The sequence below is a fragment of the Ylistrum balloti genome, unplaced genomic scaffold (assembly GCF_031769215.1).
Source record: "Ylistrum balloti isolate Yb309-2 unplaced genomic scaffold, AGI_CSIRO_Ybal_v1 Utg369668, whole genome shotgun sequence".
Lineage (NCBI taxonomy): Eukaryota > Metazoa > Mollusca > Bivalvia > Pectinida > Pectinidae > Ylistrum > Ylistrum balloti.
In genome coordinates this window covers 1,916,611-1,939,897 of record NW_026781915.1, presented here as the reverse complement: position 1 = coordinate 1,939,897, position 23,287 = coordinate 1,916,611, and the positions used below count along the sequence as shown (strand labels likewise).

Sequence of the window (23,287 nt, the reverse complement as noted above, 5' to 3'; positions counted from 1 at the left end):
TTATTACATATACTTAAGGACACCTATATAATTAGAAAAAACTCTGTAGTAACTCTTTATTATTACATGTACTTTAGGACACCTATATAATTAGAAAAAACTGAGTACCTCTGTATTATTACATGTACTACCTATATAATTAGAAAAAACTGAGTACCTCTATAGTAGTAGATGTACTTAAGGACACCTATATAATTAGGTAAACTGAATACCTCTGTATTATTAGATGTACTTTAGGACACCTATATAATTAGAAAAAACTGAGTACCTCTGTATTATTACATATACTTATAGGACACCTATATAATTAGAAAAAACTGAGTAACTCTGTATTATTACATGTACTTTAGGACACCTATATAATTAGAAAAAACTGAGTACCTCTGTATTATTACATATACTTTAGGACACCTATATAATTAGAAAAAACTGAGTACCTCTGTATTATTACATATACTTTAGGACACCTATATAATTAGAAAAAACTGAGTACCTCTGTATTATTACATATACTTTAGGACACCTATATAATTAGAAAAAACTGAGTACCTCTGTATTATTACATATTATTACATATTCTAAGTATATAATTAGAAAAACTGAGTACCTCTGTATTATTACATGTACTTAAGGACACCTATATAATTAGAAAAACTGAGTACCTCTGTATTATTACATGTACTACCTATATAATTAGAAAACCTGAGTACCTCTGTATTATTACATATACTAACTATATAATTAGAAAAACTGAGTACCTCTATACTATTACATGTACTTAAGGACACCTGTATAATTAGAAAAAACTGAGTACCTCTGTATTATTACATGTACTTAAGGACACCTATATAATTAGAAAAACTGAGTACCTCTGTATTATAACATGTACTTAATGACACCTATATAATTAGAAAAACTGAGTACCTCTATGCTATTACATGTACTTAAGGACACCTGTATAATTAGAAAAACTGAGTACCTCTGTATTATTACATGTACTTAATGACACCTATATAATTAGAAAAACTGAGTACCTCTATACTATTACATGTACTTAATGACACCTATATAATTAGAAAAACTGAGTACCTCTATAAAAACTTATTACATGTACTTAAGGACACCTTATAATTAGAAAAACTGAGTACTATTACATGTACTTAAGGACACCTGTATAATTAGAAAAACTGAGTACCTCTGTATTATTACATGTACTGAAGGACACCTGTATAATTAGAAAAACTGAGTACCTCTGTATTATTACATGTACTTAAGGACACCTATATAATTAGAAAAACTGAGTACCTCTATACTATTACATGTACTTAAGGACACCTGTATAATTAGAAAAAACTGAGTACCTCTGTATTATTACATATTCTAAGTATATAATTAGAAAAACTGAGTACCTCTGGATTATTACATATTCTAAGTATATAATTAGAAAAACTGAGTACCTCTGTATTATTACATGTACTTAAGGACACCTATATAATTAGAAACACTGTAAGACACCAGTTTTATAAGTATATATACTGTAGGTCACCTTTATAGAAACATGTATGTTAAGACACCTATCAATATATGTAAGGTAAATTCAAGTGAAGATTTATGTAGCAATTCAGAGGTCTTTATGAATTTAATCATATATATTGGATGTTTTTGACACCTCTTCTTTTGACACAACTAAATTTATTTCAAATATTTGTCATTTTGACATATTTTTTGCTTTTCTGCTGAATGATAAGCTGTCAACTTTAACAGTAGAAGTCTGAATTTGTATGACTATAGACATCTATGAATGGTATAACTTTATACTAATCCTTGACAACTTCTCTTTAACTCCCTTTCTGCTCTTCGTGATGCTATTACACCTACTGTTTAAACCTTTCTACATGGATATCCTAATCTTGATGAAAACACCAAAATATATACTATAGACTTAGTTCAGAGATCCATAAGTGTTACTGAATGCTTTTATTAGATAATTACTTTGGTATCCATGTTGCCAGAAAACTTGGTCTGTTCACCAACTGACTAGTATGACTCGGCACAAATTGGTGAGTTTTATGGACCTATCGACCAAGTCTGAGGAACAGACCGATACTTTAGGTAGCTTTTATAAATCATATAAAGGAGGAGTAGCTAAATGATAAAAATGTTTGGTAGTTATATTCCACTTTTCATTTTCCATCTTTCATTGCTATATGCTATAGTATAACTGTTATGCAGAAATCTAGATTCATCTTTGTGTACCTTTGTAACAAAGTTGATGTGTTTTCTGTTCAGTTTCTTAGGAGTGGGCTTTCTTAAGCTTTGCCTGTTGCTCAATTCCTGTTGCATTAAGGTCTTTGCTATAAAATTATTCTGAAATGGAAAATGGCATATTTTGAGAAAAGTGAGAATACTTTGTCATTATTACTTGTATTTTTTTATATTATTTTTGGTCAGGGGTTGATAAAAGTCATTATCAGAATTCTAGTAGTTAGGGCCAGTCAAATTTACGCAATAAAATTATATCAATACACATTGTGGATAGGGATTATATTGTCTTTACTTTCCATATCTTTCCTTTATAGTAAAAATGAGATTTTTCCTGTAGGAAATCTATCAAACATATGTCAATTTAACCTTTATTTTTTTCTATGGTAGAATTTATTTTGGCTTCAATTTTCATAAAGATAGAAAGAGGGAATATGAACAAATCGTATGAAAAACCAAGGTTTTGTTTATTTATTCTGTGATGAGTGGAAGTCTAGAAATGATGGTACATTGATGTGTTAAAAAGGTAGCCTCTGTAGATTCTATAGTTGGATATTAGAGAATGTGTCAGCTATCTCCCGCCATTGTTGTCGGTTACTTGTATAAATAAAACAGAGATTTGAGTGTTTGTGTTTCTACCCTCTGTAAGCCATGATGTATATTACTAGGAAAATACACAATATTATCACTTCCTTACCACTACAAAAACACCATTGAAAGAGAGTAATTTGATGAAGGAAGAAGACAACATTGGTTTTGTTATCACTCAGGGTTAAGCTCTTCTACACAGTTTAGTTTGATGATGATTGCAGTAGGCTACAAATCATTTCTGTGAAGTTGTATCTGGAGGTAATATAAATAGGTTAACATAAATATTGTATCAAAATACATCAGAGTTAAATTATAGTACCATAAAAATATGGTATCTCTAGTAACTATTTTTTTAATGGCAATATAACTTTGTCAGAAAGTCTGAACAAGTTAAAAAAAAATTGCATGTTACTTATTTAATAGTTTCACTAGTCACATGCAGGATGCTTTAGTATACAACCTTACAAAATATGCATTATTTGAATGTCTGGCAAAGTACATTAACATAAGTTTTAAAACAAAAATGTAGGAGATAACAGCGATTAATTTTTCGAGATTGTTTTAATGTGAATTATCAAATGTATTTAATGTTAAGAATATTCCTAATTGAACATATGGGGCTTATAGTAAAATTAATCAATAAATGTTGATTACAGTCAATTTGTAAATGTATTATGACACGAACCAGACTGTTGAGTTAAATGGTGTTGGGTTCCTGTTATCACAAGATTTGGACAAGTTCATTGAGCTTATCATCAATGGCCTAATGAAGCTGATTGTAAGTGGGATGCAAGCTTGAGAAAATATTATGTTTTAACAAGTTGTTGATAATCTATGCTTGATTTGTGAACAGAACTGATAGAGTTGGGTAGGAATACCCTGTAGAGCCCTGTGAGTACCAGCTCTGTTGTCGTTATCTGTGTTTCTTTAGGGTGTCCAATGGTCCTCCTATTATCTCCGTGCTGTGCCTATCTCTACATGAGAAATCCTGTGACCACTAGAACTGATAACAGAGATACCTTGCATTCATATATTTATCATAGATTTGTGGTCTAATCTCAACATATAGCTACAATAAAGCTGTTTATTGAAAAATTTATGACTTCTGAAATGGTGTAGGTAGTGTCAGCTATATATACATATACATAATGATGAAGGTTCTAGTCATATTTGGTTACGCTGCTCAGCTAATGAGGTTGATTTAATTCTGGACATGATTGGGACTGAAGAGAGAGAAGTGTTGCTCAGGCCAAGATAATGTGTTCCCGTTAGGACTTGCCTTCCCCTCAGAGATAGTGGAACATGTCCCTTAGCTGTCAAAGTACAAACTTCATGTTTGCTGTCCTCTATGGAGAGCATAAAAATGCCAGCCAAGCCAGTGCACCCCATTGTAAGGCCAGGTAGAGCAGCTCTGTGGCTGGCAAGAAGAGGCCTACCTGGCCTCCTACTGTCCTGTTCAGGTGTGTCAGGTATACGCCAGTTTGGCTGGTCTGTCCAGGAGTTACACGGCGACAGCATGGAAACGTAAGCATTCCCTCTAATGTATAAAACTTGTTCAACTGTTCTAAACATATCTAAGCCAGGGCTCTTTAATTGGGTGGTACTTCATGAAAAGTAAACAAGTTAAATTAGTGTTTGACTTTCTTGTGGGGTTTACTGAATAGATATTCAAATAGATGATTTACATAACGCTTTTATTTTGTAGAATATTTATGAAGTAAAATATGCTTAGCTGTCAACATTATATTATGTTCAAGCGATCCTTTATTTCCTTAATGATAGATATATATAATTTTCTTCAAAGAGCTTTGAATCACATTATTGAAAAGCTTTGTAAAGAAAAACCTCTTCAATGACACATATTATATACAAATTGATATGAATTTGTCTGTTTCCATTTTCCAATATGCTAGATAGGATTTTTTTTTTAATTCTATGTATTTTGTTTCGTTTAATTCAAATAAATTATGGTATAGTGTCGCTATTCTGTACATTAATAATTCAGAAAATAGAATGCCAGGTCAGTTGAACAAGTTTTTGACCCAATAGTATTTCAGAAAAGCAGTGATTTCAGTGTCACGTGTCTGTGAGTTGGAAGGTTTGGTCTTCAGCACACCATACTCCTTGCCAGATCTAACTCTTCCAGCTCATGGCTGCATGGCTTCGCAACACTTCTCTCTTCAGTAACTCTTTTTCAAATGGAATGTTGCTTTCAGTGACATTTAACTTTCTCCAGAATGCATGTTGGACAAGTAATGGCAGAGTGGGTAGTTATATTCACACATAGTTGTGATGATTTGTTGCTTGTTTTAAAAGTGGCTTACTCACCAGTATGCTAAACAGCTGAATTTCTGAAGAATTTGTGTCAATCATGACTTTAACGGTTTTTGAAGTTTTAAATCAAAATTTTATTTTTAAGAGCTTTGAACACTTTTATTTTATGGAAGTAGGTTGTATTATTGTTCAAGACTTTAGTTACAAAGTCAGCATCTAAAGTTGGTTGTGTGTACATTTTATTGTTCTAATTAAGACAGCTACAGTGATAATATTGGTTATGTGGCCTATAGATTGTATTATCTCGAGACCTAGACCAGCTGTTGTTTCACGCTAAGGTGACGCTGTGTGGGTCAGGTTTGTCTTCAAATGTCGCTAGCTTGTCAGACATTGGTTGTGTGGTTTTGGTTTCATATGAGAAAGCTGGTCTGAATGTATTTGATTATGGGTATATTATGTTGGAGATGTTATTGGCATAATAAGATTGTGTTGAATCATATTCTTATCACAGGTATGTATAGGACTGTGTGTTCTTTTTTGGAATTTCTATGTAAGAGTGTTGTGTTTTGTTATACCTGTTTGATTTGCTAATTTTGAATAAGGTAGGGGTGGATTTTTCTTGAGTAGTTAAAAACTGTCCATTATGCACAAGTGGCTATGTATATGATTTGTCTTTGAGTCTAGTGATTAAGGTACTTTGAGCAGGTGACAACACTGAGTTATCTTCCTTGTCCTTACAGAAAATTTCATTAAAAAAGTTTGCATTGTCATCTCCAAATATAAAGCATTCTATTGATGTTAGGAATAGCTAATCCATTCCTTTCTGTTATATATAGTAGATTTCATGCAGGTCCTGGTATAATATAATAAATTGTTGCTTGGAACGTTAGGGTTTACACGTATAGTCCCTGGCACAGTAATAAACCTGAGATCACACTTGTGGTGTGAGTTGTCTGGGAAGCCCGACTGAAAGCTTGGAGTGGGTAGACCTGTAATGTTGGTTCTGTATTTAGCGTAAACATGGGAAGGCCCCTCCCTGTCGAGGGGGGAATCTCTCTACTATGAAATCCCTCATCCTGCTTTGTTTGAACATCTTATTAAAACAAATGGAATAAACCAGTACAAATATTAGCTCAAGATGGATTAAGTGCTAGTAGGGTATGCCTCATATAATTATATTGTTCTAGATTTACTATCAGGGTTTTAAGTGGGAGGTATATCATAGACCTAATATTTAATCAACTTTGACCATAAATTTACATAAAGGAGATTAGAATGAAATCACCACTGATTTCCTGCAGATTGTCAGAGCTCCCCCATCTTACACTCTTACACCCCATCTCATTGACCAGGTACTTTCATATATCTTATGGAAAAAAGGGAGGTACTTCTCTTGATTTGATTTCTTACTATTGATTTCCATGTGTTTATAAAGTGAGTGTTTAATCTCCAAAGAATATTGAATGTTCAATTTATTTTTCTGAAATGTATGAAACAGCCAAAATTTAATTTGTCTATGTTCTTTATTAGGCAACACATCAGTAGTGAGGCAGTAAATAAGCAGCCACCAATAAGTCAACAGGTTTATATGGGACTTGATGTTTGTACTGTAATATGGCCATACTTAGGTGTAAATCTTACATCCATAGATGTATCATTTTATATGTCACTCTAACAGGATCTTTCATATTCTTCTAGAACCCTAAGTTATGATCTGTGGCATCTTTAGGACTTGTCTTTCCTCTATGGTCTACGTCTTCTTTAAGGTCTGTCTTTCCTCTGTGCTCAGTGTCTTCTTTAAGGCCTATCTTTCCTCTGTGGTCTGTGTCCTCCCTAAGGCTTGTCTTTCCCCTATGGTCTGTGTCCTCTGTAAAGCCTGTCTTTCCCCTATGGTCTGTGTCCTCTCTAAGGCTTGTCTTTCCTCTATGGTCTGTGTCCTCTGTAAAGCCTGTCTTTCCCCTATGGTCTGTGTCCTCTCTAAGGCTTGTCTTTCCTCTATCGTCAGTGTCCTCTGTAAAGCCTGTCTTTCCCCTATGGTCTGTGTCCTCTCTAAGGCTTGTCTTTCCCCTATCGTCAGTGTCCTCTGTAAAGCCTGTCTTTCCCCTATGGTCTGTGTCCTCTCTAAGGCTTGTCTTTCCTCTATCGTCAGTGTCCTCTGTAAAGCCTGTCTTTCCCCTATGGTCTGTGTCCTCTCTAAGGCTTGTCTTTCCTCTATAGTCTGTGTCCTCTGCAAAGCCTGTCTTTCCCCTATGATCTGTGTCCGCTTTAGGCCTTGTCTTTCCTGTATGGTCCGTGTCCACTTTAGGGCTTGTCTTTCCTGTATGGTGTTATCTGTACAATTGTCGAGTCAGTTTTCTGAATGATCTGTTTTGTCTCCATATATAACAGTGCCCACTCTGTATGATTTTTCTCAAAGATTAAATCATGATAAAGAGAAATTTCATTGTGAATGAACTAAAATAGATTTCCTCATTAGTAGAAAACTCTTGACTTGATAATGATAGTAATTATAGTATAAGCACTTGAGGTATTTCCTCAGACATAGGGAAGTGGACTTTGTATTAGATGTGTATTGTGTAGACCAGGGTAATGCTATGAGGAAAGCTTGGCTTCCGCAAGTACATGGACACAGCTATGTTAAATTTTGTGTGAAGAAGACATTGAAAATGGATTGGATGGAGGATAAACTTTTCAATGGAATTATTACAGGATTTGTGACACCATTGACCCATATTGTCACATTCTAATCCAGGTTATCAGGGGCTGATAGCTGTGCTGAAGTTTGAGGCCCAGATATATCTACGATGTTTCAAGGGGAGGGGTTAGTACGTCACACCTGCTGACACAGATAATGCTACACAGGATGACCCCAGTTAATACATCTTTATAGTCAGTTTTATACACAGGGCTGGACCAATTCATATCATCGTTAGTAGACTTTATCATTATCATTATAGTAGTAATTATCTGTACGCAATTTGTAGGAGTTTAACATTGTCTTTATAGAGACATAATATCATAAAGTTCTGACTTGCATCAAACCCATAGTGTGATCTATGGTTTTCCTTATATGTGTCTTTAGTTTGAAGTATGATGCTATCACAATGTAATAACTGTTAAAGTGTAGGCAGTATTACAGTATTATGTAGTTCAAGGGTGAGCGTACATTGTCATAATTCCTTTAAGGTGTGGTCACTATATAATATATATAACTGGCCTAGCACATGATCAGTATTGGAATATTTCTAGAATGTGGATATATCTTAATAATGCTCATAATGTGTCAGATTCATCATTGTTATCAATTTGTAAATTGTTGTCAAAGGGTTCACAGATGTAAATAATGAGTAGTTGATATTGCTCCTTGATGTATGTCCTTGATTGTCCTATATATTCATATGTGTTGTCTGTACAGTCATAGACCTGCTAACACTTTGTTTCCCTAGTAAAAGTTTGTTTCAGGTGGTTAGTATTGCAATAAAATTTTGTCACATATTTAACATATGACACATACTTTTGTTTTATAATCTGTCGTTCAGGCTTAGATACTAAACTATATGATAGGATAAACAAAAGTTCATTTTAAGTTAGGGCTGTGAGATTTTGCTACATGGAGTGATGTATATACACTGTTATATTAGTCCAGTAATGGTAGGGAGGAGAGAATAATCAGCTGACAGATTTATTCTGGTCCAAACCTGTCTAGGTGTAAATTATGCAGGGGTTGTAAGTATGTTGTGATGGGGTGTGTGACAGGCATGCTAATATCTGTTGTCAATCAGTGCGTAGTCACTTCTGGTGGTCAGATCTTGACCTGTTGTTCTAATACATGAATGCCTGTTCATATGCTCAGTGACTAAATCAAAATTCATTTTCTGTGAAATTGACATAGAATTCAAATATGTCACTACAGCAGGGGGTGAAAGTCACGAATTATCAGACTTAATTGTTTATCGATGAAGTCGGATCACCAGTAAAAGCATTTCTGTGATCAGGCTCTCTTAACAATGGACAAGAGATAGCTAGAGGAAGCTACAGGCTAGCTGTTTATTGGGGAGGAAACTACAGGCTTAGTGTTTTAATGGGAAGGGAGATATAGGCCATGTTTGTAATTGGGTGGGGGGACTATAGACTAGGTGTTTTAATGGGGAGGGAGTTATAGGCTATGTGTTTAAGTAGGAAGGGAGCTATAGGCTAGGTGTTTAAGTAGGGAGGGAGCTATAGGCTAGGTGTTTAAGTAGGGAGGGAGCTATAGGCTAGGTGTTTAAGTAGGGAGGGAGCTATAGGCTAGGTGTTTAAGTAGGGAGGGAGCTATAGGCTAGGTGTTTAAGTAGGGAGGGAGCTATAGGCTATGTGTTTAAGTAGGGAGGGAGCTATAGGCTAGGTGTTTAAGTAGGAAGGGAGCTATAGGCTAGGTGTTTTAATGGGGAGGGAGTTATAGGCTATGTGTTTAAGTAGGGAGGGAGCTATAGGCTAGGTGTTTAAGTAGGGAGGGAGCTATAGACTAGGTGTTTAAGTAGGGAGGGAGCTATAGGCTATGTGTTTAAGTAGGGAGGGAGCTATAGGCTAGGTGTTTAAGTAGGGAGGGAGCTATAGGCTATGTGTTTAAGTAGGGAGGGAGCTATAGGCTAGGTGTTTAAGTAGGGAGGGAGCTATAGGCTATGTGTTTAAGTAGGGAGGGAGCTATAGGCTAGGTGTTTAAGTAGGGAGGGAGCAATAGGCTAGGTGTTTAAGTAGGGAGGGAGCTATAGGCTAGGTGTTTAAGTAGGGAGGGAGCTATAGGCTAGGTGTTTAAGTAGGAAGGGAGCGATAGGCTATGTGTTTAAGTAGGGAGGGAGCAATAGGCTAGGTGTTTAAGTAGGGAGGGAGCGATAGGCTAGGTGTGTAATTGGGGGGTGGGGGTGGGGGAGGGGGACAAGCTATAGACTAGGTGTTTTAATGGGGAAGGAGCTATAGGCTAGGTGCTTTAATGGGGAGGGAGCTGTAGGCTAGGTGCTTTAGTGGGGAGGATACTATAGGCTGTATGTGTCAGTGGGAAAGTATTGTTGGCAAGGTGTTTTAGTGAGAAATAGCTATATGTTAGTATTTAGTCGAGAGGGAGCTATATGTTAGTTTTAGTGTTGAGGGAGTGGTAGACTAGGTGTTTTAGTTGGAATGGAGCTATAAGCTATATATGTTTGTGGGAGGGAGCTGTAGGCTTTGTGTTTTAGTGGGGCGAAAATTAAAGGCTATGTGTTTGTGGGGAGGAAGCTGTAGGCTTTGTGTTTTAGTGGGGCAAAAGTTACAGGCTATGTGTTTGTGGGGAGAGAGCTGTAGGCTATGTGTTTTTGTTCGGAGGGAGATATAGACTAGATGTAGTGGGAAGGGTGCCATAGGCTAGGTGTTTTAATGGATAGGGAGCTTTATGCCAGGTGCTGTAGTGGTGAGGAAGCTATAGGTTAGGTGTTTTAGAGGGAAGGAAGCTATAGACTAAGTGTTTAAGTGGAGAGGGAGATATAGATTACGTGTTGAAGTGAGAAGGATGAGGAAATATCTTTCCATTGTATTATGCGATGACAGGACACTAGTCGGTTGTGGAGTTATTTGACTGTTATAACTTTAATCTACAAAGCCAGCTTCAAAGGTTTCTCTGGTCTTCCTAAGTGATCCACACATTAGCATATATGACATTAGCAACAGTGTCATCAGTTGTAAGTCAGGAAATGGTGTTGACTTTTAGCAATGTTCCATCACTTGGTACTAGAGTTATTGTCACATGTCTTCTAATACTAAGCTATTATGTGTCCTGATCAGAAACTTATAGTTTTATCAGCTTGATAAAGAATAACCAACATGAGGGATAGTTTACTATATTATTGAAACTTACTATTTTGAGACAGATTTTTTTCTTTTTTGGTCAACCAGTTCTGTTATGATATTTCAAACATCCAAAGGTTTATCAAAGAATTTATGTCAGTGAATTGACTGCAAGGGCGAATAATTTCTAATTCATAATAGGTCCATCTAGCATGGTGGTGTTTCTAGTGAGGCATTTCATGATGATTAAAGCCACTTTCATGTAACGTGGTTGAAACGGTTCAGTTAGTCTGGAATTATTCCACTATGCACAAACGCAATTCTAAATGCACACTTTTAGAATTTCCTGTCAAGCATAAAACTGTTAACAGAAATTAAGATACCATCCATTTCACTCTTACTTAGTAGGATAATGTTTCCTGAAATAATTTCAGACAGGTACAGCTGGACCCCTCAATCTGCATGTGCCAGATATTCCACAGTCCAGCCTCAGTCCTGATCTGCACCTGGTATTTATGGCGCAAATTCAACTAGTCAAACTGTTTCAACCACTTAAAAGAAAGCGACCTAAATGTAGCTGTAGGCAAGTCTGAGGCGATGCTAAGTCCCTGTTGGCTAGTGCTGTTTGGTGGTTTGGTCCATGTAGGCGAGTGCCACCTTGTGATCAGTTTGATCCCTGCAGGAAAGGTGTCACATTGTGGTTCACTTTATGATTAGATCTCTGTTGGCTGGTTTGATTTGGTGTTAAGTCTCCTGCGGCATTTCATGTAGGCATGTATGGCTAGATGATTCTTATAGGAGAGTGTGACTTGGTAGTTAGATAGTTCAGGCTAGTGTAGAAAGATGGTTAGTTACTTGAAGGCGAGTTTCAATAGTTCATTAGGTGAGTTTCATTTTGTGATTAGACTACAGTAATTTGGTGTTAAGTCCCCTTTGGGAGAGTATGACTAGGCCAGTGTAACTTGGTGGTTCTATGTAGGAGAGTTTTTATGAGGTAGTAAGCTCCCTGTCAGTGAGTGTGACTAAATGGTTCGGTCCCTGTTGGCTAGTGTGACTATGTCCTGTTAGGTTGATGTGCCATGATGGTTAAGTCTCTGTAGTTAGTGTGACTATGTCCTGTTAAGTTGGTGTGCCATGATGGTAAAATCTCTGTAGTTAGTGTGACTATGTCCTGTTAGGTTGATGTGCCATGATGGTTAAGTCTCTGTATAGGTTGGTGTGCCATGATGGTTAAGTCTCAGTAGTTAGTGTGACTATGTCCTGTTAAGTTGGTGTGCCATGATGGTAAAATCTCTGTAGTTAGTGTGACTATGTCCTGTTAGGTTGACGTGCCATGATGGTTAAGTCTCTGTAGTTAGTGTGACTATGTCCTGTTAGGTTGATGTGCCATGATGGTTAAGTCTCTGTATAGGTTGGTGTGCCATGATGGTTAAGTCTCAGTAGTTAGTGTGACTATGTCCTGTTAAGTTGGTGTGCCATGATGGTAAAATCTCTGTAGTTAGTGTGACTATGTCCTGTTAGGTTGACGTGCCATGATGGTTAAGTCTCTGTAGTTAGTGTGACTATGTCCTGTTAAGTTGGTGTGCCATGATGGTAAAATCTCTGTAGTTAGTGTGACTATGTCCTGTTAGGTTGATGTGCCATGATGGTTAAGTCTCTGTATAGGTTGGTGTGCCATGATGGTTAAGTCTCAGTAGTTAGTGTGACTATGTCCTGTTAAGTTGGTGTGCCATGATGGTAAAATCTCTGTAGTTAGTGTGACTATGTCCTGTTAGGTTGACGTGCCATGATGGTTAAGTCTCTGTAGTTAGTGTGACTATGTCCTGTTAGGTTGGTGTGCCATGATGGTAAATTCTCTGTAGTTAGTGTGACTTTGTCCTGTTAGGTTGGTGTGCCATGATGGTTAAGTCTCTGTAGTTAGTGTGACTCCATGGTTTTGTCCATGTGGACTAGTTTTCATTTAGAAAACGAATGTTGGGGAAGTATGTGGGTGGATGAAGTGTGAACTGAATTTACAACTTCACCTGTTTATAGACTAGTGTTTGTTAAGTGTGATATCATAAATACAATTTTGTTTCATTGAAATTTGTCTTCTGGGAATAACACCCCTTTAAATGTTTCTTAAGTATTAGTTTCATAGCTGTTTAAAACTTGAATGTGATGCATTCAACATGATGATGTACTAGGTTAAAATGCATTAATTTTTTTATATTCATATTTAATCACTCTCTCTGCCAGCTTTCTTTAGTGTGTGATAGGTAATATACTTGTGTCATAGTCTGTGACCTGTTTGTTTAATACATACATGATCAACCCAAAAATTTTAGAACATGCTCATACATAATCAATATGAAGTCAGAAATTGGCCTTGGGTATTGAGTGGGCCAGATAGTATTTCACACTGTCGGTTGTGTGGGTTTAGGATGAGCTGGGAATATTTGGGTAACTGCAAACGATTGTTTGGACACAACAAATAGAGGGACTTATGGGTCATGTAAACTTGGCTAGCGTTGTCAGTCTACTGGCTAAGCTCACATGCCAAAAAGGTTAGGGCCTGACTGAGGACGAACATTAGTGAAGGGCTGGGATTGGGACCCAGAACTCCACGGTCAGCAGTGTGGTTATAGTCCTGGAGTGGAAATGGTGATTTTATCATACGCTGGTTTCTTGAGGGAAGAAAAAATCAATGTGGAGGATTTAAAGTCACAGTGCAAAAAGTGATAGAGGGTTTTTTCTAAGATGAAGTCTTGTCAATTATGACAATGGAACATTGGCAGTTTAAATTCTTTTCTGTTAAGCTATGATTCCTTAAACTTTTATTTGGAGATTGTTCTATACAAATCATATATTGTCAGCCATGGTAGTTGCATGAGTAAGTATGACAAATTAAGAACCAGATTTGGAGAGGATTTACCTATAGAGTGACTTTGGGTGGTGCTGGATCTGTTGGTATCTAGGATAATTGTATTGCTTTGTAGTGCTCTTGATTTAAAAACATAATATTTCACTTAGATTTAGCGGTGCTCTGTTGTTTGATTATTTCAATGGGTTAGTTTCTTTCTTCAAAGTTTGTATTGAGCAAGTGCTTTGCTGTTGTGGGTGGCAGATATCTCGGAAAGATAATAGTTTTTGGTCAGAGTGTATACTTGAGATGCTGAAAGAAATAATGTTTGATGTCCTGGTAACTGAGTTTCTATGGTAACAATTCCTAAAATTGGATGCTGGTAACCTCTTCTAACCTGATTTCCATGGTGATGGTTCCTAGAGAGGGTGTAATTTGTAGTGGAGAGAGTTTTATCTCATCGTAAATAACATGGTGAGATTCAACTCCTCCAACTGCAGGATGCGCCATTTTGCCGCTATTTTACTAACATCACAGTCAACATGACAAAGAAAGCAAACTTGTCTGTACCTGTCCGACAAATTGGAAGTCCCTGGATCTACAATGTAAGTATTGTTCTTGGGTAAGTAATGTTTAAAGTAATGCTTGGTATCACCATCGCTAAAATGATCTGGTAGACATATGGTATCATCTCAGCTGCTTCTGGTTCCAAGATGGTGCAAGTGAACTATTCATTATATCATAACCATATCACTGTGACTTCACTGATGACATATATCTCAAGGTTCAAAGGTCAAATAAGTGTGACTTTCACTAAGTTTGTCAAAACTGACTTTTTCAATTTTATATATTTTTATGAAGCTGTCAATATATAAATTCCATCTTGGTGTTGAAGGAACAGACATTACTGGATACGCTAGTGACCAAAATAAATGCTGATATTGCGTAGAAGAAAACATCATTGATAGCAGTAGATGGCAACAATCATACAAATGAACACCATTTCATTGTGACCAGGTCAAGCACTTACGGCAGAACAAAACGTCATGTTAGCACAACATATTCAACTAGCCTCATTGTTTGGAAATGAAAACTTCTTAATGGTTTTTAATGTAGAATTTCACATTCAAACAATTTTTGGTTTTATTTGTTGATTGGTTGAAATGTTGTGAAGCTAAACTTGAAACCCTTCCTAGCTCAAAATGTAAACATACGGGTAGTCCCTATCCAACAGTACCATACAGCTAAATACAGAGATATGACTGATTTATATTTTATAGTGCTGATAATGTTATCAATGATAAAAGCAGGCTTTCACAGAAACAAAATTTTTAGAACTGTCCAATAAAAGTTTGTTTACTATCACAACTCCTTACAGCCTGTGCTGTTGTAAGGCCTGGGCTGTTATAGAGAACCAAACATTTTCTCTCCTCTGTCCAACCTGGACTGTTTTAGAGGACATTCTCCCTTCTCTTACAGCTAGGGATATTGTCAAGGTCATCTCTTCATACTCTTTCCAGCATGGACTGTTGTACAGGAAATCAAACATGTTGCTGTGGTTGACTCCATTGTATCATATTTATATGCAAATCTAGAAATCAAGATTATATCAATATAGATTAAATTTCTCGGCAGATTTCAATTGAAAGTGTAAGAGGAATGCTGCAAGTGAAACATAATTAACAGCAAACTGGTAATTATTCATTTCTATGAAATAAGATGAAATTATTGAGGCTTCTGATTGGATGAAAGGTTTAATAACAACATATATTACCTAGGTAATTATCTTCAGGATGAAAGTTCTCGCTAGATTTCATTAACCTATAATGTATGTGTTAGAAATGGACACTGTAAAAATCCTAATTGGATTATAAAGTTTGTAGGTTGATATTGTCATTTTTGTTTTTTTTTGTTTTTTTTATGTTAACTTAAATTTCAACTTCATTTTTTTCAGTAGATGAAAAAGTAATCATGAGCAAAAATTTTATAAGTAAAAGCTCTGTTCAAAATTAAAACCATGTTTTTATAACCTTGTTTGACTATTTTGATTAAACTTGAAAAGAAATGGCATAGTTTACTCTACAGAATATGTGAAAGTTAAGATTTATACAGGTCAAATTGGCCTTTTGTATTAGGGTCTGCTGGATGTGTTGATGTTGCTTGCTGATGATCACTTTGATTAGAAAATGCAAATAGAACATTGACCTAATGAAGCTGAAATTTTTTATGTAATGAATCTGGATTTTTTTTTACCTAATGGAGCTGGATTTTTTTTTACCTAATGAAACTGGATTTTTTTTACCTAATTAAACTGGAATTTTTTCTTCTGATGAAGCTGGATTTCCCCCCATGTTGTCTTGTTTCCAACTTAAGTTGCAGGATTTCAGAAGAAGACAAATAGATGCCTTGATGTGTATTAATCATACTATGTGTTTATCATGATGCCATGGTTATTCGGAAATAAAATTCAATCCCTGTCAAACTAGTTCTTGTTTACTATTTAGATAAAAGAAAGCAAGGTAAGTTTTTGTATCTATACAAATAAGCCAGATGTTACTTTTGGTTATAACATTTGTTATCCTTACATGTAATAACTATTGACAATTTCCATTTGTCAATACATTTTCATTGAAAGATAGCATCTCGGAGAAGAATCCATAGGAATTTGGAATAGGAATATTGCTGCCCAACAGACAGGCATATACACCAACGTTCCGTTTAATTAAATCAGTATGCAGTATCTTTAGCTTATTTCAGAACAATGAAATAGATTTGGTATGTAGTGTTACAGTTGAATAGCTGTATATATATATGGGCGGGCTTATTACGAGACAAAGACATACTGCGTAATAGATAATGTAATTTACAGAACATAGATTACACATACTCTTTTGTTCATATTCCCTTGGTAATCAATGTCTTGATATCCAGGCCTAAAAGACAAAGGATATAAAAGATAATTTGATGGTGTACTATAACAAAGTAATGCTGCACAGGTTAGCATCTTAAACATGACATGTTCAAATTTTCATTTAATATTTCTAGGACTTTTAAAGTTAATTTCATATAACTTAATGTGACATGAAATTCTCTTGCCACCCTAGTTTTCACGCTTAGAAACATCTTATTGATGACACATTACACAACCACCAAGTATTAGTTATATGAGATGAACACCAGGGTTAGATTGTACAGGTGTAAGAATGTGATAAGGTCTGGTGAAGGCCACCAGTCAATCTGGGTCAGCACAGACACCCTGTGTACCATAAGACTTCAACCTTTACTTGGGTGAAGTGTCCTCAGCAGCAGTCAAAGTCTGCACTGATAGGATGGGTACCTCTTCACCTGCTCACCAGCAGCAGGACAAGAAGATGTGTCAACCTGCTGACAAGATGCAACATGTTCTGACAGAGGTTGTCAGAGAATAATATCACATGATTAAATATTTGAGACTCTACTTGGGACCTTTATACTAACAATAGGATGATGGGATGTGAGGACCTGTATGTAAAACGGGGATTCAGGGTTTGCAGATGTGGGAAAAATTTGAAAAAATTTCCTTTGATCTCAGAATTGATGTATATATAAAGCCTCAAACATATTGACAGTGTTCAATATTGTTATCTTTTTAAGGAAAATAAATTGAGTGGGGGGGGAAAAAATCAGCATTATTCATGAATTACATGAGAAATAAATCCTCACTGCCTCAGAGTTTAGAAAATCTTTAAAAATGAAAACCACTATTTATTTTATAATAGTTCTCTATTACAGAAACAGTATTTTTTTCTTTTTCTTTTTTTTTCTAATTTTCTTTTTGATTTTCATCATTAGTAATATTCAGGTACTAAATCTTGTAAAGAAAAAAAAATACAGAAACAAAATTAGTATCAACCACATTAAAACATTTCTGGCTCAAATTGATAATGCCTGATGTAGTGTTAATGGATGTCTTCTACATCATAATTGGACTTCACAAAACTCGCTTTTTAATTGCTATTGTGTCACCGTCACTTACGGTGGTCACATGTATTGCTGTTGACTTGTGACATCACTGATTGAAGTATGTCACTGTCAAGTATATCCCATAGTTTCCATGCCAATCAGTATCTTGTACACTTTTCAAAAAAAATTTTTCTTTTATTATATGCATCCTTAATGACTTCTCACTTGATTGTACCACATTTGTCCACCTACACCTATAAAGTGTTGCAAAAATGCCTTTCAGTTGAATGAAGCCCACATGTTAGCTTAGCCTGCATGAATAGCCTACCCTCTGCGGCATAGTGTTTCTCAATCATGCCTTATTTCTCACTGTAATACTGGTGGTTTCCACAGCTAGTATTATACATTGTATTTGACTAAGTATCACGTGTTTGAAGAACTTGAAAAGGACTGATACCACAATGATGCTTTTAGTGAATTTTTAGAATAACTGTTATGCTAGGCTTCAAATTTTAGGCCCTTAGTGTCACTGGCGAGTCCTAGAAGGACGAAACAGCTGCATGATGCAGTTTAATTAATTCTTTGGCTCTACTGTATATCACTCTAACTTATGAAAAAGTGCTATTCACTTGTGTGTCTTTTTTACAAACTTTACACTGGAAAGGACGAAGGGTGATGTGGCGATTGTTGTTGTAAAACAATGATAAGCAGACATTGAATAAATACGTTTTCGCTAAAGTTGTATATGATTGATGGTACAAAGATGACATTAAAGTACAACTGATCTGTATTGAAAAATAAACCTGTTTTGCGGTGTTAATAAGATTTAAATAGCAGTATGAGTATGCACATAAGTTTATGTCAACAAGCTAACATAAATTAACCAACTTAACTCTACTGGAGAGGTTTAAATAGCCCTAATAGATTTGTCAACATCTGAAATCATTGACAAGGTGATTTTCTGTTTAGAAAAGCATATTTGTTGTGAGTTGTTTATAAAAGGTTTTGGAATTTCATGTTTTTGCTGTGGTTTAGCAAATGACCTGAATATGGAAGATGTAATAGTCATTTCTCAAAATCTTCCTACAAATAAACCAAGAAAATAATTTTAATGCAATCTGTTTGGTAGGCAGGAATTTCCATACTACAATGTAACTATATGCCGTGTTTCATTGGAATAGCACTCATGCTTAAAAGGTAATTGAGCTTAACACAAGACTATTAAATCTACTTTCTCAGCATCCCTCAGTTTTCAGTGTTGCTGGACTTTAAAACTTGAGAATACATTTTGTAAATGATGAATGTGTTCAGGTACCCACTATGTGATAAAGCTATAAATCAAAATTAGTTATAGTTGGACTTTTTCAGTAAGACATCTAAACACAAAATTCTAAAGGAAATGTGGTCATCACCACCATTGCTGCTGGAAAAGCAACAAAGTAATCTGGTGTCACGACTTTGTGTTGTAGGTGAAACAAAAATAGACTCTAAATAAAGGCTTTGGCAGAAAATGACCTTGAATACCTGTCTATATTAATAACAAGTAGTTTTGTGCCAAATTAAAAATGACAAGTTTCGATAAATATTTATACATTTCTTAATTTTTTGCTGAATTTTCTGAAGTCAATTTCAATTCTATTTAAAGAAAATTTTGCTACATACTAGGACAGAATTGTCTAAATTTTCTGAGAGCTTAATCATATTTAGAGGAAAAGATAGATATGGCATAGAAAAGGAACAAAGACCTGTCACTTGGCAATTGTTCGATGAGGAGGAATTACTAGAAGGATGATACAGTTTGCTGCAATGTAACATCTTTTTATTTTGTGTTTAAAGTTATTAGTATTGATATAAATATGGCTGTTAGCTGGTGTTATCTTAAATAAGGCGATAAAAGTGGCGTGTGATTGAAATGTTTGTCAGCAGAAATTAGCCACTGTATTGACTGTAGTTATCAGTAGTAGATAAAGAATTAGTTTATCAGTCTTCAATCTCAAACTCTAGAGCCAAGCTAACACTGGTAGAGGATAGAAGTCAGTACAACAAGGTCTTTCTAACTCATCCTTTGTTTTCAGGCTAAAGCTGGTATATGCTCCTACCCTTTTTGTTTAGAAATAAGCAAAGTGGCCATATTTAAAATTTTGGAGACAGATGTAGAGGATCTTGTATGAGTTTCTATTTTATATCAGCTTTATAAAGTGATTAAAAGAATTTATTCTATTGAGCTTCTGGTGAATTGAAATAAAAAATGTGATGTGTTTCCTAGATCTCTTATGAAATTGAAATGCCTTCTGTTAATAACATAATGTAGATACTTTGGAAACATTCATGAAAACAGCATTTTATTGCACTTATATCGGAGTATATTTGGAATTATTGTCACTTAATTAATATCTGTCTTTGGTGACATCACAATACACAAGATGACATGAAGTTACACGTATTACATTGAAATTGAATTTTTCAGCCAATCAGTTTACTCTCTTTGTACCAATTTTATAAAAAGACGATCAATAAAAAAATGTCATCACTCACCAATAACAGTGAAAACCTATAACACTTATGGGAATAGATGACAACCTTGATGTATCAATTAGACCCTACAAAAGTAGGAACTAATTCCTATTATTACTTGCTAACCTAAACCACACATAGGACTTTACCGAAATATTGAAACTAAGCTGTAAGTTTCTACATTTCTCCTATGGTTCATGTCAACTACAGTGATGAGAGAGAGAAATGAGCCAACCAATCTTGTTCAGATTATACTGCTGACTGACACACTGTTGAATTATACCATATTAGATGCCGCAAATAGTATATGCATTATTTATGCTAAAATTACTGGGAACACTACCATTTACGTAACTCTGTTCTCAATGTATAAACAAGAGCAGCTTATAGAAGAAGTTGTTATACTATTACATTAAACATCAGATATTACACTCTCAAGAAGTTAGGCACATGGGAGATAACTGGTGTGTTTGTATAAGCTTAGGGGAGGTAACACAGTAATTACTGGTGTGTTTGTATTAGCTTAGGGGAGGTAACTCAGTAATTACTAGTGTGTTTGGATTAGTACAGGGGGGGGGGGGGTAACTCAGTAATTACTGGTGCGTTTGGATTAGTGCAGGGTTGGTAACTCAATAATTACTGGTGTGTTTGGATAAGTACAGGGGTGGTGACTCAGTAATTACTGGTGTGTTTAGATTAGTGCAGGGTTGGTAACTCAGTTATTATTTTTGTGTTTGGATTAGCACAGGGGTGGTAACTCAGTAATTACTGGTGTGTTTGGATTAGTGCAGGGTTGGTAACTCAGTAATTACTGGTGTGTTTGAATTAGCACAGTGGTGGTAACTCAATAATTACTGGTGTGTTTGGATTAGTACAGGGGTGGTGACTCAGTAATTACTGGTGTATTTGGATAGCACAGGGGTGGTTACTCAGTAATTACTGGTGTGTTTGGATTAGCACAGTGGTGGTAACTCAGTAATTACTGGTGTGTTTGGATTAGTACAGGGTTGGTAACTCAGTAATTACTGGTGTGTTTGGATAAGCACAGGACTGACTAAACAATCTGAGTGTGACCAAAAAAGGTCGTAAAAGTAAGGAGAATACAATATAACTATGTATTTTCATATTTCAGCTTGACAAACATGGACAAATAAGACCAGACTGTTTTAACAGAATAACAGAATGTTCATAGTTAACTATAAAAATAAGGATTAAAGCATTATATTTGTGTTATTTGTGCAAATCAGTGCATTGCTATTTGATTTCAAAAAACATATTCAAATAATGATCTCAAAGGTATGAAAAACTGTTTGATTATGCAATAAGAACAGAAACCATCGTTGACTACAAGAGTAGAATAAAACATAGTTACACCTTGAGTTGTATTTTGATGTATTTTTAAGAATCAAGTTATTGTTTGTGAACTTATTAAACAGAAAAAAGTATGAATAGGGGTTTTCAAGATTCAAATAGACATATTACAATGACAAGTCATTCATACATTGATATGTTATCAATAACTAATAAGCTGTCATGTTATTTACTCATACAATGACATGTCATCAGTCACTCATACAGTGACATGTTATCTGTCACTCACACAGTGACATGTTATCTGTCACTCATACAGTGACATGTTATCAGTCATTCATACAGGGACATGTTATCAGTCACTCTTAAAGTGACATGTTATCTGTCACTCATACAGTGACATGTTATCAGTCATTCATACAGGGACATGTTATCAGTCACTCATACAGTGACATGTTATCAGTCATTCATACAGTGACATGTTATTTACTCATACAGTGACATGTTATTTGTCACTCATACAGTGGCATGTTATCAGTCACTCATACAGTGACATGTCATCAGTCACTCATACAGTGACATGTCAGTTACTCGTACAGTGACATGTTATCTGTCACTCATACAGTGACATGTCATCAGTCACTCATACAGTGACATGTTATTTGTCACTCATACAGTGACATGTTATCAGTTACTGATACTGTGACATGCTATCAGTCACTCATACAGTGACATATTATCTGTCACTCATACTGTGACATCTTATCCATCACTCATACAGTGACATGTTATCTGTCACTCATACAATGACATGTTATCAGTCACTCATACAGTGACATGTCAGTTACTCGTACAGTGACATGTTATCTGTCACTCATAAAGTGACATGTTTTCAATCATTCATACAGTGACATGTTATCTGTCACTCATACAGTGACATGTCAGTCACTCATACAGTGACCTGTTATCAGTCACTCATACAATGACATGTTATCAGTCAGTCATACAGGGACATGTTATCAGTCACTCATACAGTGACATGTCAGTCACTCATACAGTGACATGTTATCAGTCATTCATACCGTGACATGTTATCAGTCACTCTTAAAGTGACATGTTATCAGTCACTCATACAATGACATGTTATCAGTCACTCATACAGTGACATGTTATCAGTTATTCATACAGTGACATGATATCCATCACTCATACAGTGACATGTTATCTGTCACTCATACAATGACATGTTATCTGTCACTCATACAGTGACATGTTATCAGTCATTCATACAGTGACATGTTATCAGTCACTCATACAGTGACATGTTATCAGTTACTCATACAGTGACATGTTATCAGTTACTCATACAGTAACATGTTATCCGTCATTGTAACATATGTTTCCTAGAGAATCAGGCAGAGAAATAGCCATGAAGCAGAAAAGAATGATTTTCGCTTGCTAATTAATAAATGATTCTTTTTTTGTCATTACAGCTGTATCCACCTGACCTTGAATGTATATCTTGCCTGGTGACCTTTGAACACTTGGTTTATGTGTGTCAGAACACTGTTGCAGTCCCCAACAGTGTGGATTGGCTACAAAATGGAAGGTAAGACCAATTATATGGTGACAGAAAAAAAACTTCTTGATATTACAATAACTTAATAATATACATATGTTACTCAGGTAAATACTAGCAGAAATATACCACTCGACAAGAGCATATGTCTTGTAAGCGAGGAGTCTGTGGTTCAA

At 35.5% G+C, this 23,287-nt stretch overlaps 1 protein-coding gene across 1 annotated transcript in view; it reads left to right on the top strand.

The window, feature by feature from the left end:
- The window catches only part of LOC132561330 (KICSTOR complex protein SZT2-like), an 80,042-nt gene that overhangs the window by 24,246 nt on the left and 32,509 nt on the right, over window positions 1-23,287 (top strand). Inside the window, exon 20 of the mRNA XM_060226056.1 lies at window positions 23,026-23,141. Coding sequence (XP_060082039.1) covers window positions 23,026-23,141 — 116 coding nt within the window. The remainder of the gene's footprint in view (window positions 1-23,025; window positions 23,142-23,287) is intronic.